The 15,557-nt window shown below is 37.2% G+C and overlaps 1 protein-coding gene across 2 annotated transcripts in view; it reads right to left on the bottom strand.

Moving 5' to 3' along the window:
* Nucleotides 1–15,557, bottom strand: part of LOC124795245 (myosin-IIIb-like) — a 271,037-nt gene that overhangs the window by 77,463 nt on the left and 178,017 nt on the right. For both annotated transcript variants that reach the window (XM_047259179.1, XM_047259178.1), the window contains exons 3-12: nucleotides 15,351–15,499; nucleotides 10,537–10,712; nucleotides 9,988–10,092; nucleotides 9,730–9,906; nucleotides 9,246–9,548; nucleotides 8,882–9,046; nucleotides 1,485–1,601; nucleotides 656–844; nucleotides 374–576; nucleotides 136–280 (exon numbers count right to left, since the gene is read on the bottom strand). In XM_047259179.1, the coding sequence (XP_047115135.1) occupies nucleotides 136–280; nucleotides 374–576; nucleotides 656–844; nucleotides 1,485–1,601; nucleotides 8,882–9,046; nucleotides 9,246–9,548; nucleotides 9,730–9,906; nucleotides 9,988–10,092; nucleotides 10,537–10,712; nucleotides 15,351–15,483 (1,713 nt within the window). In that variant the 5' untranslated portion in view covers nucleotides 15,484–15,499. The remainder of the gene's footprint in view (nucleotides 1–135; nucleotides 281–373; nucleotides 577–655; nucleotides 845–1,484; nucleotides 1,602–8,881; nucleotides 9,047–9,245; nucleotides 9,549–9,729; nucleotides 9,907–9,987; nucleotides 10,093–10,536; nucleotides 10,713–15,350; nucleotides 15,500–15,557) is intronic.

Below are 15,557 nucleotides of genomic sequence, written 5' to 3'. Positions count from 1 at the left end.
AGTGCTTATGCCCATTCTTTATAGTATAATTATACTGAGACCAGAAAGAGTAAATCAATAAAATAAGATATTTTTTAAAGGTAGTAGTAGATCATAAATTCATACACTGTATTCTCTCTTCATCTTCAGTCATACCTTCTTAGTTTCTGGATCTTGCAAGTCACCTCCAAGGTATTTATGATGTATCCTTAGAACTGGATCCAAATGAAACTCCGAGAGTCGACCTTCATGTTCTAGACCATCATACATGTAGTAAAATATATGGAAGTTACGTTCTCCCCTTAAAAAAAAAAAAAAAATTGTTAACAAGGAGTCCAACAGAAAATTATATTCAGTTCTTTTATCAGGTCATCTGATGTAGCCCAATACTTACTGTGCATGCTGGCAAACACGTGACTGCTCCAGTAAATAAACTGCTATTCTCGCTCCTGTAACCTTGCCAGATTTCGTCATTGTCAAATCCAGGTACTTCCCAAATCTGGAGGAATTTGCATTGATCCCTGTCTGAGCATTTCCAAATGCCTCCATTATGGGATTCACTTGAAGAATACGCTCTTCCAAATTCCGATTAGGAGCCTGAATTTTGGATACTCTTAATCTGTTATACATTTAAACATTTGTAATAGTTATAGTGTAAGTTAAAAAAACTACTTACTTTTCCTAAATACACTAATTGCTTGAGAAGCAAGTTAGCACTTTCTGTTTTCCCCGCACCACTTTCACCACTTATTACAATTGCCTGATTCTGGCGCTGATGCATTAATGCTTGATACGCTGCATCAGCAACAGCAAAAATGTGTGGTGGGTTGTCTGACCGAGCTTGTCCTTTGTATCTTCTCTGCTCCTATTTAGATTAAATATCTGATTAATAAACAGGTGAGTTATTTGTTGCATCACGGCAATAAACCACTATTTTTTATCTGCCACCCTTTCGATGATAGATCTCAGGAAGGACTTGTAATGACATTATACCTTACAATGAAATACACTTGTTTAATGGTTTTGTATTATAATGCTGCACAGATGAAGGTCTGAAATAATGTTCCTAATTTTGCATCTAGAAATAAATTTGTTTCTCCAGAACTGGGTCTCATAAATGTCCCCTTCATGTGCGTGCCCTTCATAATTACTGACACAATCAGAAATTATACTCTGCATAAAAAGAAGTCTTATTAGATCAGAAGAATTAGAATTCAGATCTGTTTAGTCAAGTTACTAGATCCCTCATCACACTGATAAAATGCCGCCAGATGACTGCTATTTAAAGATACAGAATCAAGAGTCAGCTTCTGGTGAACTGCAGCTTACAGAAGACCATATTTCTCTCATATCTAAGAGCATAGAACAGTTTGAAAGCTGTCAGTTATTTTACAAACCAGATTATTCAACTGTATCACAATTAAAAAAATGCCTTTATGCTTGTTTGATTTTTGCCTTTACATTCTTGTATGTCCATTTAAAGTCCTTTAAAGAAATTAACATACCTGGTCAGAATAAAGTCCTAGGTCCTTGAATGGATTAACAGCAACTAAAATGTCACCTATGTAAGTGTATATTTGAAATTGTTCATATCTTCTCTGTAACTGCTCTACAATGCCATCCTGAAAAACAAACCGAGGCCTTTAGATATTCTAAACCTCAACGTAAGGATCAGCATTATGATATACAAGCAACCAAACTAAAACAAAATTTCTGTGTTCAGATTTTAAAATTGTTCATTTATGAATGAAATTAATACACCAATGGAAAATCCCAGGTGGAATACAAGCAATGGAACGAATTAAAGATAATCACTCTTCATGTAGTGGAAGAGTTTAGCATCTGATACTCAAAAAAGAAACTGATTTGTGCTCTATGTGCCTGTCAACTGCTAAATGTTGTTATTAAATAATGAATTGTTTGTAGAAGAATTAGATTAAAGGGGTACATATACTCCAAGGAGCCATATCTTTAGTTGTAAAAGTATCCCCCCCCCCCCTTTTTTAAATTTAAAAGTACTTGAAATACCAAGCAGTTTCATGAAAAGTAGAAAACTCTTGCTTTAAAAAATATTCTGCTTGTTTTTAAATTTGTAAAGCTGTTTCTATTAGATCATTACAAAATCACATTAAACAGTTGTTTGCATGCATAATCTATTGAAGACCTCCCTCAGCCTCCCAAATGCAGTGATAAATTTCACCATGTAGTTCATGGTTCCCTTCAACATAGTGTGTAGCAGAAATTTAAAAATCAACATTCCCCCTCCCTCTTCATTTATTCCTTGCCTTCTGGGATCTTGCTGTTAAATCTTCTGTAATGTAAATTCAGTGTGCAGAATATTAAACTAAACAACAAGTCATTGCTTTTCTATAATGAATGAAATCTCTCTGCACTGATACCTTTCACTATTGCTGTACGTGTTATGGCAATCAATATTTGAACTGAGAAAGTAACAGAAAGTTAAATGTATGGAATGCTTTCTTCAATGTTTTTGATCTGAAAACAGTATACAGTATTGCACATAAAAGTATGCAGTAAATTGGTCAGACACAAGAACAACAATGGTGAGAGTATGAAGAATCTGAAGACACCATGTAGACTGGTAGTTAAGAAATTTCTGTGTGTGGTGGATGAAGAGAGATTATAACACAGCTCATGATGGTTACCATAGCATTAGTTTAATTCAGAGAATCTAAATTTCAGAGAATCAGGGACAATGCCTTAACATTAAAATAAAAGAATTGTACTCAGCAGAGAGAGGGAGAGAGAGAGGGAGGGGGAGAGAGAGAGGGAGGGGGGGAGAGAGAGGGAGGGGGGGAGAGAGAGAGAGAGAGAGAGAGAGAGAGAGAGAGAGAGAGAGAGAGAGAGAGAGAGAGAGACTGTGACTGCAGTAAATGCCTGGAAGCAGAAATGGAGTTAGAAGATGGTAAGTCATGTGTATGGCACCACTCTTTCTGACAGAAAAAGCAACTGTGCAACTGTGTAAAATGATACAGCCACTCCCAGACTCATGATATCTCATGTCCAAAATGCTCTACTAAGCCACCTCAATGGTCAACATTCTGAATAGTTTCTAATTAGTACACCCAAACATACAACCACACTACTTTGCAACTGAACAATAAGGCTGTATATTGGATGCTTCTTGCGACAAATTATAAAAAAACATCTCAAACAATATCAGAATTACTACCTACCAATCTCTTCTTTGTATTTACTTTGCATACTTTACATCCTTGAAGGACTAACAATGTGCAAAATAATGGAAAAGGCAACAACTCACCGATAGCACTAACAGAAAATGGTGCTCACTAGCTTTCAAGCTCTGGCTCCTTTTCTTGAACTTTCTTTTTCTTGTGCAGCTGCTGAGTTATCTGCATTTCCCAATCCTGCCTCAAACTATCCTGTTATGTGTGCGTATGCAACATTCTGTTATAACGAGTGGTTGCCTTTCCCTTATTTTACATATCACTCCACCCAGGAATTTCCATTAATGTACAAAATAAGTTTCTTGTCTGTTTAATTATTCTACTACAATAATATGGGGAATCAACATGTTCTCCTCTGGCTGAAACTATTTAGTAACATCTATCAGAGTGAAAGGGGAATAGCCAAAGGGATATTTTTGCTTTTAGGACACGTATATTTATTTTCTTTGCAACATAAAATAATGAATACTGTGTGTGATCAAAAAAGCAAAGAGGAAGGTTAATATCTGTCTGAATTGTTAGAGATGAAATAATGGTACAGAGGATGGAAATAATTGTGGCCTGCTTGAGGATCCAACCAATCATTTTGGGGAAACCACAGGTAATCTAAATTTAAGTTACAACAACCAGATATGATTCTGAAACCCAATACTGTTGAAAAAGAAGCCTGTGTTATAGCAACTGTACTACTTCACTCCTATTCCAAAACACCTCCATGGGCAGAAATGTAGTTCTGAGAGATGATTACTAATTTCTTTTGAAATTTCAAGCTTTTTTCATTCAGTTGATTCAGAAGTGTTGCAAAGTATTCATCAGTTATTATTTTACCCTCTGCAGAATCCCTTTTGCATCAAAGAAATCCATATCTCTTCCAGTAACTGACATCACCTTCATATTTTTTTGCTGCAGGGCCAATGGTTCCCACTCACCGCTTTTGTTGCCACTTCCTTCTTGAAATGACATGGTGAACAAATATTTCATCAGCTCAAGGATAAATATTATGAAAATGACAGACTTCTATTCACCATATTGAGATACAGAGATGGTGAGTTGCAGACAGGCACAACAAAAAGACTGCTTCTATAAATGAGAGCTTTTGGCCAAAAGGCCTTACTTCATGAGAGGAAAGCCATTTGGCTGAAAGCTCACATTTATAGCAGGCTTTTTGTCATTTCTGTCCATGACTCAACATCCCTATATGGTAAGTAGCAACCTACCCATTTCAGAATAATGCTGTTATTCTGTCCTTGGTTTTCCATTGTTTGATTCAGTACAAAAATTAGTTTAGATGTTCTTGTATTAGATCATCATCAAGATGAGAGAGAGAGAGAGAGAGAGAGAGAGACGAGAGAGAGAGAGAGAGAGAGAGGTACAAAATTTGGATTTGGCTAGCCTTTAAGAAGGCTTCCGTAAAAGCTTCACTTACTTGAGATGAGTTTCTGTCTTCACTAACTTCAGATGCATTTAGTTAAGTATAAGACAAGAGTAATCTCTGCTTCTTAAATGTGTAACTGCCATTCAGCACTTTATATTAAAGCCAAACTGCAAATTGTTTTCTCAGTCACTGTTTATAACTTAATGTTAGGGGAATGCAAGTTTTCATGATCCTCACAGCAAGCGACAATGGAGTAAACCTACCTAGAATGTTACTTTCAAGCTCCTACAACATACACTTTACCTAACTGTATCTGTCTAACCATTATAACAGAAATTAACTAGCTTTTCCCATTTACCTCATTCCCTAACAAAAGTGAATTCTTCGTGCCGGAGAAGCATGCATACTCTATACAAATGAAGGCTTCTTTTCTTTTGTGCATATTCATTGGGTCCACAGCTTCATATATTACAAGGGAGGTGTGAATTTCACAAGTATTTGACTATACTTTCACTGTGTCATATCTACTATCATTCAAACACAGGCAAGTTATTTCTTTAATCATTAGATGAGGACCTATGAAAAGTAAAAAGAAAATCTCATATGAAAAATATTCCCAGTTAGTTTTGAAATCTGAAAAATTAATTTCTCAGTTGTTACTAAAACTACTGCAATATACAAAGGTGTGGTTTTCATTTGTAATCCTTTCTGCCCAATTAAGGGATATTCTGTCTTAAACAACTCCCATTCAATGAAATACTGCGTGATAAGATAATGGAGGGATAGAGATTGGCAGGATCCAAGGAAATGGGGGGGGGGGGGGGGGGGGGGAAGAGTGTGCTCATTCAATACACTTTCTTTTCAGAGAAAAACTGGAACAAATCAAAATTGTGACAGATATAAAGAAAAACACAACAATTACTTGCCTTTGTAAACAGTAATGACTTATAGCAGCAAATGTTTACTTAAAATATTGTTGTAAACAATAATGAGTTGTTATTTATGAATTACATCTTGCCTCATAACCACAACAAATTGCTCTAGTAGACAAAGTTACAAAAACATCCAAGATTGTGGATGTTTTCTCTGTTATAAGGTAAAATATGATACTACGGTTGCAGCCTGTGGTGCTCTTTATTGCAAGCCGCCGTCCACCTATTATTTAAAGGCTGTAGAGCAGAATTATTTTTATGGAACATCAAAACAATAAAACCTTTAGTATTTTTTTGGTCATAAAAGAAGGAAAGGAGATGCATTCAAAATGTATAACAGGTTCAAAATATTGTTCTTGTACGTTACTGCCGAGATAGATTCTATAGTTTTGATTATTAATTTTCTTCTGATGTGAAGAGTGATGCAGTAGGACCGAAACGTTCATTTTATTTGTCACTATGCAGTGAGTCTGAGAGAATGATTTTTATATGTATGAGAGAGAGAGAGAGAGAGAGAGAGAGAGAGAGAGAGAGAGAGAGAGAGAGATGAGAGATGAGAATACGCATATTAACAGAATATATTCACAGTTATAAATAAAACACACACTTACGCTGTTCTATATTTACAACAATTTGCAGGAGATGGTAAAAGTGGTGCAATCAACAGAAAGGGTAGTGCACAGTAAAACTTTTTACACATGGACATGTACCCAAAAATTTTCATTTCAGGTTCTGACTAAAAGGAATCACATTAGAACAAGTAACAAGCTGAGAGAGGATGGGATAGATCAATCAGAAACCAGAACAAGACAGACTCATCAAAAGCAGGACACCTTATTGATGTTCTGTATGACAGTCACTTTTTTCACAGCTTCACATTTTTTGCTTTATTCCTTTCCTCTGAAATTTCAGCAAATTACCTCACCATTCCAAATGTTTGATGTTTAATGCTATCAGATATTCCAACAGTTTAACCTATCTGGTAGTGATAGCTACTTTGCCCATTTTTAGTCATGGCACACAGTCTCCACCATTTCATAAGTGCAGTCAGTTTGCCTCTCATGAATTCTTTCTGTCTTTAACACAAAAATCTGCAGGACTACATTTATATTGATACTCCACATGCAATCTTACGAAGTACTGTAGAGGGTTCTTCGCAAAACATTATTATTTTCCCCTTCCTATTCCAGTTCTGAACAGTGCATGAGAAGAACAAGTATCAGTTTCCATACAAGATCAGATTTCTCGGATTTTACTGTCACGGCCATTTTATGAGTTACTGTAAACATACAAGAAAATAATATATTCTTTACTCCATGCTCTCCGAATTTTTAGAATAAACTATACCTTACGCACAATGCCTCCCTTGTAGCAACTGCCACTGAATTTTAATGAGTATCTGTGACACTTCTGGGGTTGTTAAAACAAATCTGCAACAAAAAATGCCATTTTTATTTGGATCATCCCTATATCCACTATTAATATTTTCTGGGATGCGACTGAAATTTTGAGCACTACTCGAGTATCGGTCAAAGGAGGTTTTATAAAATATCTCTATTGTGTATGAATTACTCTTCTTTAGGCTTCTTTCAATCAATCTTTGTCTTCCATTTGCCTTTCCCACTACTAGTTTTACGTGATGATTCCACTTTGAACTGCTCATTACTCATACTCCTTAATGTAGTCATGTACATGCATCTGAAGATCCTTTTTGAAAATGGGAATCACTGCACCTTCCTCCATTTGCTTGGAGTACCTTATGCTCCAGTGACCTATGGATAACTGCGGCTAGAAGGATATAAAAGTTCTTTCACATAATATACATAAAATCCCAGAAGTATCTCATTAGGTCAACTAGCCTTGGCTGTATTGAGTAATTTTTGTTATTTTTTGTTCAGTCATTTTTACATTAATATGATGGTTAAAAGACTGACCCTCATCAGTGCAACAATATCAGAAGGAATTTAATATTTTTATCATATTTGTGTCATCTCCACTCTAGTGCCAGTATGATCACTGACTTTATTCATGATCTAAACTTTTTAGGTTTCTTCTTCAGACCTGCAGACAAAATTTTGCTTTCAAATTCATTGAATGTGTCTCGTATATCTCTATTTACACTCACTTAGACTTTGTCTAGGTCATTCATTAAGTCACTCACTGTGTTTTGGTGGTCCTATCAAGAAGGAGAACCTTCAGGATTCAGCTTTGTTAAACCTGCAGCACAGGTATCAACTTTCAAATACAGCTACTGAACCACACCAGATAGCTCTTATCTGTCACAACGTTGCACAACACATATTTTGCTTAAAGTGTACTGTAGGATTTTTTTTTTTTTTTTTTTTTTTTTTTTTTCCACACTGATATTCAACATTTTCAGCTGCAGAAATCTATGTACGATTTTGACTGCTCACCTAAACTGGGAGTAAGTGCATCTTAATTGTAGGTATCTGTGTAACAAACCCCACATCATCACTTTTTGGATTGAGGAGAGCCTAAATCCTGCATCATTTTCCAGTGCCCTAAGTCAGACACTAGTCGCCAATATGTAGAATATTGACAAATTTTTATTTCGTTTATAGTTCTGAATCTGTACAAAGGAACGCTGTGGTTTAATCCATTAAGAAAATATTTGTCCATACAGAAATATGAATGGCTACTGTGAATTTTTCAGATCGATTGCAGAGCGCTTGCAAAAATAGAAAAAAACCATTTGATGTAAACACTTAAATTTTCCGCTGGAGGCTAACTTTATCATCACTTACACGAAAATCTGGAAGTAGGGGGACAGAAAATATAATTATTGATAACTGTATCTTCAACAATTGAATCACTAAAATTCAGTTATGATTAAGTGATCTGATGAGACAAAAATGCTGTAGAATACCTAATCAGCTTCATCAGCGGAAAGGTAAAAGACAATGCTCGAGTAAATAAGAAGTCATAATCAAAGAGGTACAACAATAGTAATGAGTTGACGAGTTGAGCTGTGTCACACCAGAGCATGCCTATCAACAACTTGTGTTGCCACCTTTCTCCCCCCCCCGAACAATACATAAATAAAACTGAACAACTTATGACAAATTTCACATGGAAATAAAAAGCATTTTGACGTTATTAAATATTCCTTCATCACATGAGAACACACACAATTTTAGACTATTCTCTTTTGAAAAGTGTCGTCTTAAATAGAATAAATTGCATCTGTATGTTTGAAGCCGTTTCATACCAATAGTGTACACATTATTCAGAGCTGAACATAACTGTGGAATGAAAAAAAATGAGCGCATATCTGTGATAAAATGATGTTAACCTCTGATAAATGTTTGAAGCCACAAACTCTTAACAAATTAAAGCAAAGTAAAATATACAAATCAAGAAATTACCTCAGTGAGAATATCAAGAGCAGCAAGATCATCCATATACATTTTCTGAGGCTTTGATTTGCGATCAGATTTCAGTTTTCCATGCTTTGTAGTCACTTCAGGTTGTCTATGTGTGCGACCTTCCTTTCTTTGCCTTTGAATCTCAGCTCTTAATTCCCTGCGAACCTTTTAGAACCAACAAATATTAACAAATATGGAAGCAAGCAAAGATAATCGAGATACGCCTCACCAAACACTTTAATAATCAGGCAATTTCTTTCCATTCATTTTGCTTTTTTCCTTGTGAATACATTACTTTTATTTCCTGCTTAATACACATTTATATCATAATAATGGGCAGTATGAAAAACATGAGGTAACTCACTTTTTCAGCAACCAATGCTCCTTTCTTCATAAGAGGATGTTCCAACAGCTCTCTAGCAAATGGCCGTTGTTCTAGATCTTTGACTAAACATTCACTAATAAAGTCAGAAAACTGCTGACTATACTCATCAGGACGGGCAAGAGAGGGAGGTGGGATGCGAGGAATTTGGAAAAGAGCTCTCATTGGATGTAAATCAGATAGTGGTGGGTCACCTTCTGCTAGTTCAATTGCAGTGATTCCAACAGACCAAACATCACATCGTGCATCATATGAGGAGTCCAGCTGTTGCTCACAAGCTATCACCTGAAATCAAATGCAAAGGTTAATTTAAGAAAATGAAATGAAATGTCTCATTTGCTGTACTTAACTCGATGTAATATACCAAGTGCCTTTTAGATATCTAATTATAATAATTAATGATCCTATGTATGAAAATCAAAATATGCGGTAACTATTTACAATCAAGTTATTTCATTTAACTTACTTCTGGCGCCATCCAGTATGGTGTTCCGACAGATGTATTTCGTCGAGCAAGAGTTGCTGCAAGATGTGATGATACACCAAAATCTACTAGCTTCACATGAGCTTCTTCTGTCAACAATATGTTGTGTCCTTTAACATCACGATGCATGCAGTGATTGCTGTGTAGATATATCAAAGCCTATAAATAAAATTATTCACCTTTTATTTCACTGTGATTTATTTACAACTGTGGCTTAAGAGAATACTTTATTGAACGAACCTGAACAGTCTCATGCAGAATATAAGCGATCTGTTCTTCAGAAAGTCTCTCACCCCGATGTTTCAAGCCCTGAACCAAGTCAGTTACAGATCCACCAGTGCATAACTGGAAATGCAATGATGTGAGTTATTCACATCTGCATATAAGAACATTTGTACAACTTTCCTAAGTGCTCATTAATATTTAGGACTGAGTGTGAAAAGAAACAATAACAAACAAAACCACATAAAATGAGAGAGAATTTTGTCATTTTGAAAATCTGTTAGGTGGAATTTACATTTTAATTATGATCAGCAGTTTTAGTTATCAGTTTCAATAGCCAAGTCTTGAGTCACTTCTGGGAAGAAGACAGACAATATGACTGTTTTATGTTTCAAATTTAAGGAAAAACAGTTGTGCTGACTAGCAAACTACAGTGTGTAATTTACATATTCAATTGTGCTCAATAATTTCATATTTCCACAAGCTTAATTACATCTAAACTAGGCATGATTTAATAACAATTACAGTGATAGATACTGAACAGCACATACAATAAAATCTTTTTACCTCCATAACAAACCATAGCTGATCTTCTTCTGGGGTAGAGCCCCTTTTCAGAAAAAGTCCATTAAAAGATGGTATATTAGGATGCAAGCTCAGGTCTTTCAGAATAAGATACTCCTCCTCAATCTCCTCAATGTTATCTGGCACATTCTCCAAAATTTTTACTGCTACTCGATGGCCTGTAGGAAAGATTTCAGTTACTGTCTCAAGTGAACACACATCAAATAAAGCTATTAAAGCATAGGATTTACTTATCAACACATAGCAGAATGATATCTCTGCAGCAGCTTAATATTACTATAGGGAGACAATGATCATTCCGCCAGGATATACATAAACTATACCCTTTGGGAAGTGAGGTACTGTTGAACTCCTGAAACTCCTAGTGCCAGAGTGCCAGTGTTCACCTCAACAGAAGTAAATGTGACCTCAGCAGTCCAGTTTACCAGAAACTGCAGTATAACAAGGCAACTGGTATGACATAAGCCAGTTAGTAACAGTGTGAGGTAGCAAATGTTACTGCAGTGTACAAAAGTTTAATGTTAATATGGTTGTGCTTAGAAATAACTAGAGGAATTTCCACTATTGCAAGATGAGGATTACTGGAGATGTCACAAATACTCAACATCTGAGGGAGATGCAGGTAGCTTTTTCTGGTCATGTGGAAGCACTACTGTTCAATACACACATTAAACTTCTGTTCGCGTACCAGCAAAATAGATAATTCATGTCGTTAAGATGCTGTACCAAAAAAATATAAAGGATGGTGACAGACTTAAATAATCCACATCAAACCTACCAACTGATAGCATTACATCCATTACGACAGCTGTCTCCCACTCCACATCAAGAAATTCCTTCTGTACAGCCTAGCCATCCACGACTGTCACATTTGCAGTAACAAACAGTCCTCCTCAAAATATGCTGAGGGCCTCATTGTGGTGCTCACAGACAAAAGTTACCCTCCACATCTGTTTCAGAAATAGATCTCCCATGCCTTGATTGTTTGAATGCCTCTGTGCATGCAATAGTTATTCTTATTTTTTCCTCACGATCCCTATGTGAGTGATACTTAGGGCATTGTAGTATACTCGTACAGTAATCATTTAAAGCTGGTTCTTGAAACTTTGCTAACAGACTTTCTCAGGTTAGTTTATGTCTATCACACATGCACTGACTGATCACAAAGGAGTGTCCCCTTCGTAACTTGGAACTACACAGGACTAGTGCAACTGAATCACATTTGTCGCCATCGTTTTGACTACCTCTCAAGTCCTGAAATGAGAAATATCTGCTTTACCCACCCCTCCCACAGTGGTGTTCTGCCATTCGCCCAACCTACACAATAGCCTTGTCCATCCCTATTCCACCCCTGCTTCCAATCTCTTACCCACTGGCTCGAATCCTTGTGAAAGACCCAGTTGCAGGGTCTATCCCATACCTCCTCTCACTACTGCCTATTCCAGTCCTGCCAGAGGCATTTCCTAGCCAGTAAAAGGCAGTGCTGCCTGTGAAAGCAGCCTTGTGATGTATCAAGTTACCTGTAATCATTGTGTTGTATTCTACACAGGCATCACCTCTTAGCAGTCTGTCCGAATGAATGGCCATTGCCAAACAGAGGCCAAGAGACAGCTAGGCCATGCAGTTGCTGAACATGGCACCCAACACAGAGTGTCTGGCTTCCCAAAGTGCTTCACAGCCATCTGGATTCTTTTCATCAATACCAACTTTTCTGAACTATGCAGCTGAGAACTCTTCCTGCGGCATATCCTTCATTCCCATAACCCCACCTCTTGGCCTCAGCCTTTGCTAGTCCCTGTTCTTCACTTTCCTCTGTGCCATTTCCTGCTCCCACTCCAGCTCCACATACGCCTTCCTATACCGCCAGTTTGCCTGCATGGTCTTTTCCCTTTCTCTTCCACCTCCCCACACTACCAATTCATAACACTGTCTCCTGAGGATGCATCTAGCAGCCAACTATTCTGTCCCTGCATACTCCCACAGGCAGCACTACAGCATCTCCCTCACATCTATCTTGGATGGAGAGTCATCGATCATCAGATGTAGAAGTAACTTCAGATGTCTCACGGGGAAGTGCATTGGTATCTTTACTGTTCATGTTGTATATTAATGACCTTGCAGACAATACTAATAGTGAAATCAGGCTTTCTGCAGATGATGCAGTTCTGATAGGAAAAAAGCTGCATGAATGTTCAGTCAGATCTTGATAAGATTTCAATGTGGTGCAGAGATTGCCAACTAGCTCTAAATGTTCCGAAATGTACAATTGTGCACTCCACAAAATGAAAAAAGAAAATGTATTATCTTATGACTATAATATCACTGAGTCACTGTTGGAATTGGCCAACTCATACAAATACCGGGGTGTAACACTTTGTAGGAATACAAAATGGAATGATCACATAGGTCCAATTGTGGGTAAAGCAGGTGGTAGACTTCAGTTTACTGGCAAAATACTAGGGAATTGCAATCAATCTACAAAGGAGATTCCTTACAAATCACTCGTGCAACCAGTTCTAGAATATCACTCATGTATGTGGGACCCAAACCAAATAGGACTAACAGGGGATATTGAACGTACACAGAGAAGGGTAGCACGAATGGTCACAGGTTTGTTTAATACATGGGAGAGTATCACAGAGATGATGAAGGAACTGAACAGGAAGACTCTTGATGATAGACAAACTACTCTGAGAAAGTCTGTTGACAAAGTTTCAAGAACTGGCTTTAAATGACTACTCTAGGAGCATACTACAACCCCTAAGTAACACTCAGATAGGGATGGTGAGGATAAAGTAAGAATAATTACTTCATGCCCAGAGGCATTCAAACAATCATTCTTCCCATGTTCCACACATGAATGGAACAGGAAGAAACCATAATAACTGGTACGATGGGATGTAGCCTCTGCCATGCACACTACAGTGGTTTGCATAGTATAGATGTAGATGTAGAAGCCAACATTTATACACCACAAACCAAAATCTCCAGTCTGCATACCTCTGTTAACATGTTAGTATCTCTGCTTGACTCATAGTAGTAAAAAGTCCATGACAGGCAATAAATCGCATAACATCATGTAGTGCAGTTGGCAGTTAATGCCCACACACTTGTGAGAGTCAACAGCAGATAAGCACATGAGTAACACCCAGGTGAAGTGCTGGAAGACCACAACTGTTATGTACTATGTAAAAATCAGTTCTTTGTTTCCAATTCGTACACATACATTACCACATAGAGAAGTCTATTGCCATTACTCAAATTCTTTCTTAGCAATCCCAGAAAAATGGAACATCATTTTATGATCTAACAGCATCTGCGTGAATTTTTTTTAGGCTTACTAGGGAAAAGAGTGTGCATCTACTGTTGGACTGGTAATTAGTTTCCGGGTTCATGCACTCCGCCTAAGTCTCATTCACAGTTCAGAAATTCCTCCCACTCTTTATGATAGTGCTGAAGAAATGTCTAGGGGGGATCCATTCTTTCCTTCAGTTTGTGAATACCGGTTACATATTTTGGTACCCACTGTTCACAAAAGTTACGTCGCCCAAGTTCTTCAGTCGCTTCTTAAGGACATCCTCGACCACTTTCATCATGAACATCTATGTAACCAGCATTGAATTTTCTGCGCCACTCTCTAACACCACCATCACTCTCAACTCCAACACCATATACACAGTATAATCAATCTCTTATCTTGGCAGCATTGACTCCTGCAGCACACAGGAAGCAAATGGCGGAATGTATGTCACAATTGCTGAGAGACACAATAACACAGTCCATTTCAATTGCTTGCTGCTTATACTCTAAGAATGAAACAGAGAGTTGGCTGATGCAAAATGACCTTCAAAGTCTCCTTTTGCAATGACAAGTGCCACAATGGTATCTGCAAGCACTTGCTTACTTTCAATTGTCAACTGGAGGTTAATTTATGAATAGCCCTCATAAATATTGAAGAGAACTGAATTGTTTCACACTTACTTATAGTGCAAAACTCTTAACAACAATAACTTACATCTAAGGAACCCTAGGTTTTGCACCAAACCTGAATAAAACAGTTCATCTTCACTCTTCAATTTTATTGCTTGAATGCTTATAGTTGTTGCAAATGTAAAATATGGTGCTCCTTTTCCTCTTTTCTGCAAGCAGTTTTTGTTTTTACTTAATCGCATAACAGTTTAATGTGGAAGCTACATTCTTGAGGTGTTTTGCCCCCATTTAAGTATAAGAATTCGTTCCTTGTCTTCTATAGATTTCATTAAGAATGAGAACCTTCAGCAATGCACAACAAGTCAACATATAAATTAGTAAAAGGCCAGGAAATCATATAAATTTAATTTTTACACCATAATAACATGAAAACATTTAAGTTTTTTCCTTTACATTTGAAAGTTATTTTAAAAACATTAAAGTACATTACTAGCTGCATGCAGCTATACAACAAACATTATTATGTGTCATGCAGCTAACAGAACCATTTCAATCCCGGAACCTAGATATTAAGATGATTTGTAGAAAGAGAGGATATTGAAGTATTACTTTAATCTTGAATTGGCTTGGGTTCCCACTTTATTGGTTCTCTAGCAATGTAACTGAGAAACTGGATGAGTGAGGTACCACAAATTAGTTTTCTCTAGAGTACACTACAGGCGGTTTTCATGGTTGACTGGTACTGCCCTATGGATTTCACCACATGAAGTTTCTAATCTAATGAATCTTCCATTGGCTACTTCACAAGAAATTGCACCTGCAAACACTTGTTTAGGCAGCTACAATATCAGCGAGCAGGTACTTGCCAGTGGTGGTATCTCTTGCACTGTAGACAACGCCGTAGGTGCCCTCGCCAATGAGCTCCTGTAGTGTGAAACGATCTCCTGGGTCGTTCAGCTGCTCGAAGTTCACATGCTGAGACAGGCCGCGGTATGCCATCTTGGCTGGATCGAGCCTATAAAACAAAGGGACTGATGTCAACAGGGTTAGGACTATCACATTAATATATAGTG

This window comes from Schistocerca piceifrons, chromosome 4 (assembly GCF_021461385.2).
Source record: "Schistocerca piceifrons isolate TAMUIC-IGC-003096 chromosome 4, iqSchPice1.1, whole genome shotgun sequence".
In the NCBI taxonomy this organism is placed as follows: Eukaryota; Metazoa; Arthropoda; class Insecta; order Orthoptera; family Acrididae; genus Schistocerca; species Schistocerca piceifrons.
This window is presented reverse-complemented; position numbering and strand designations above follow the sequence as displayed.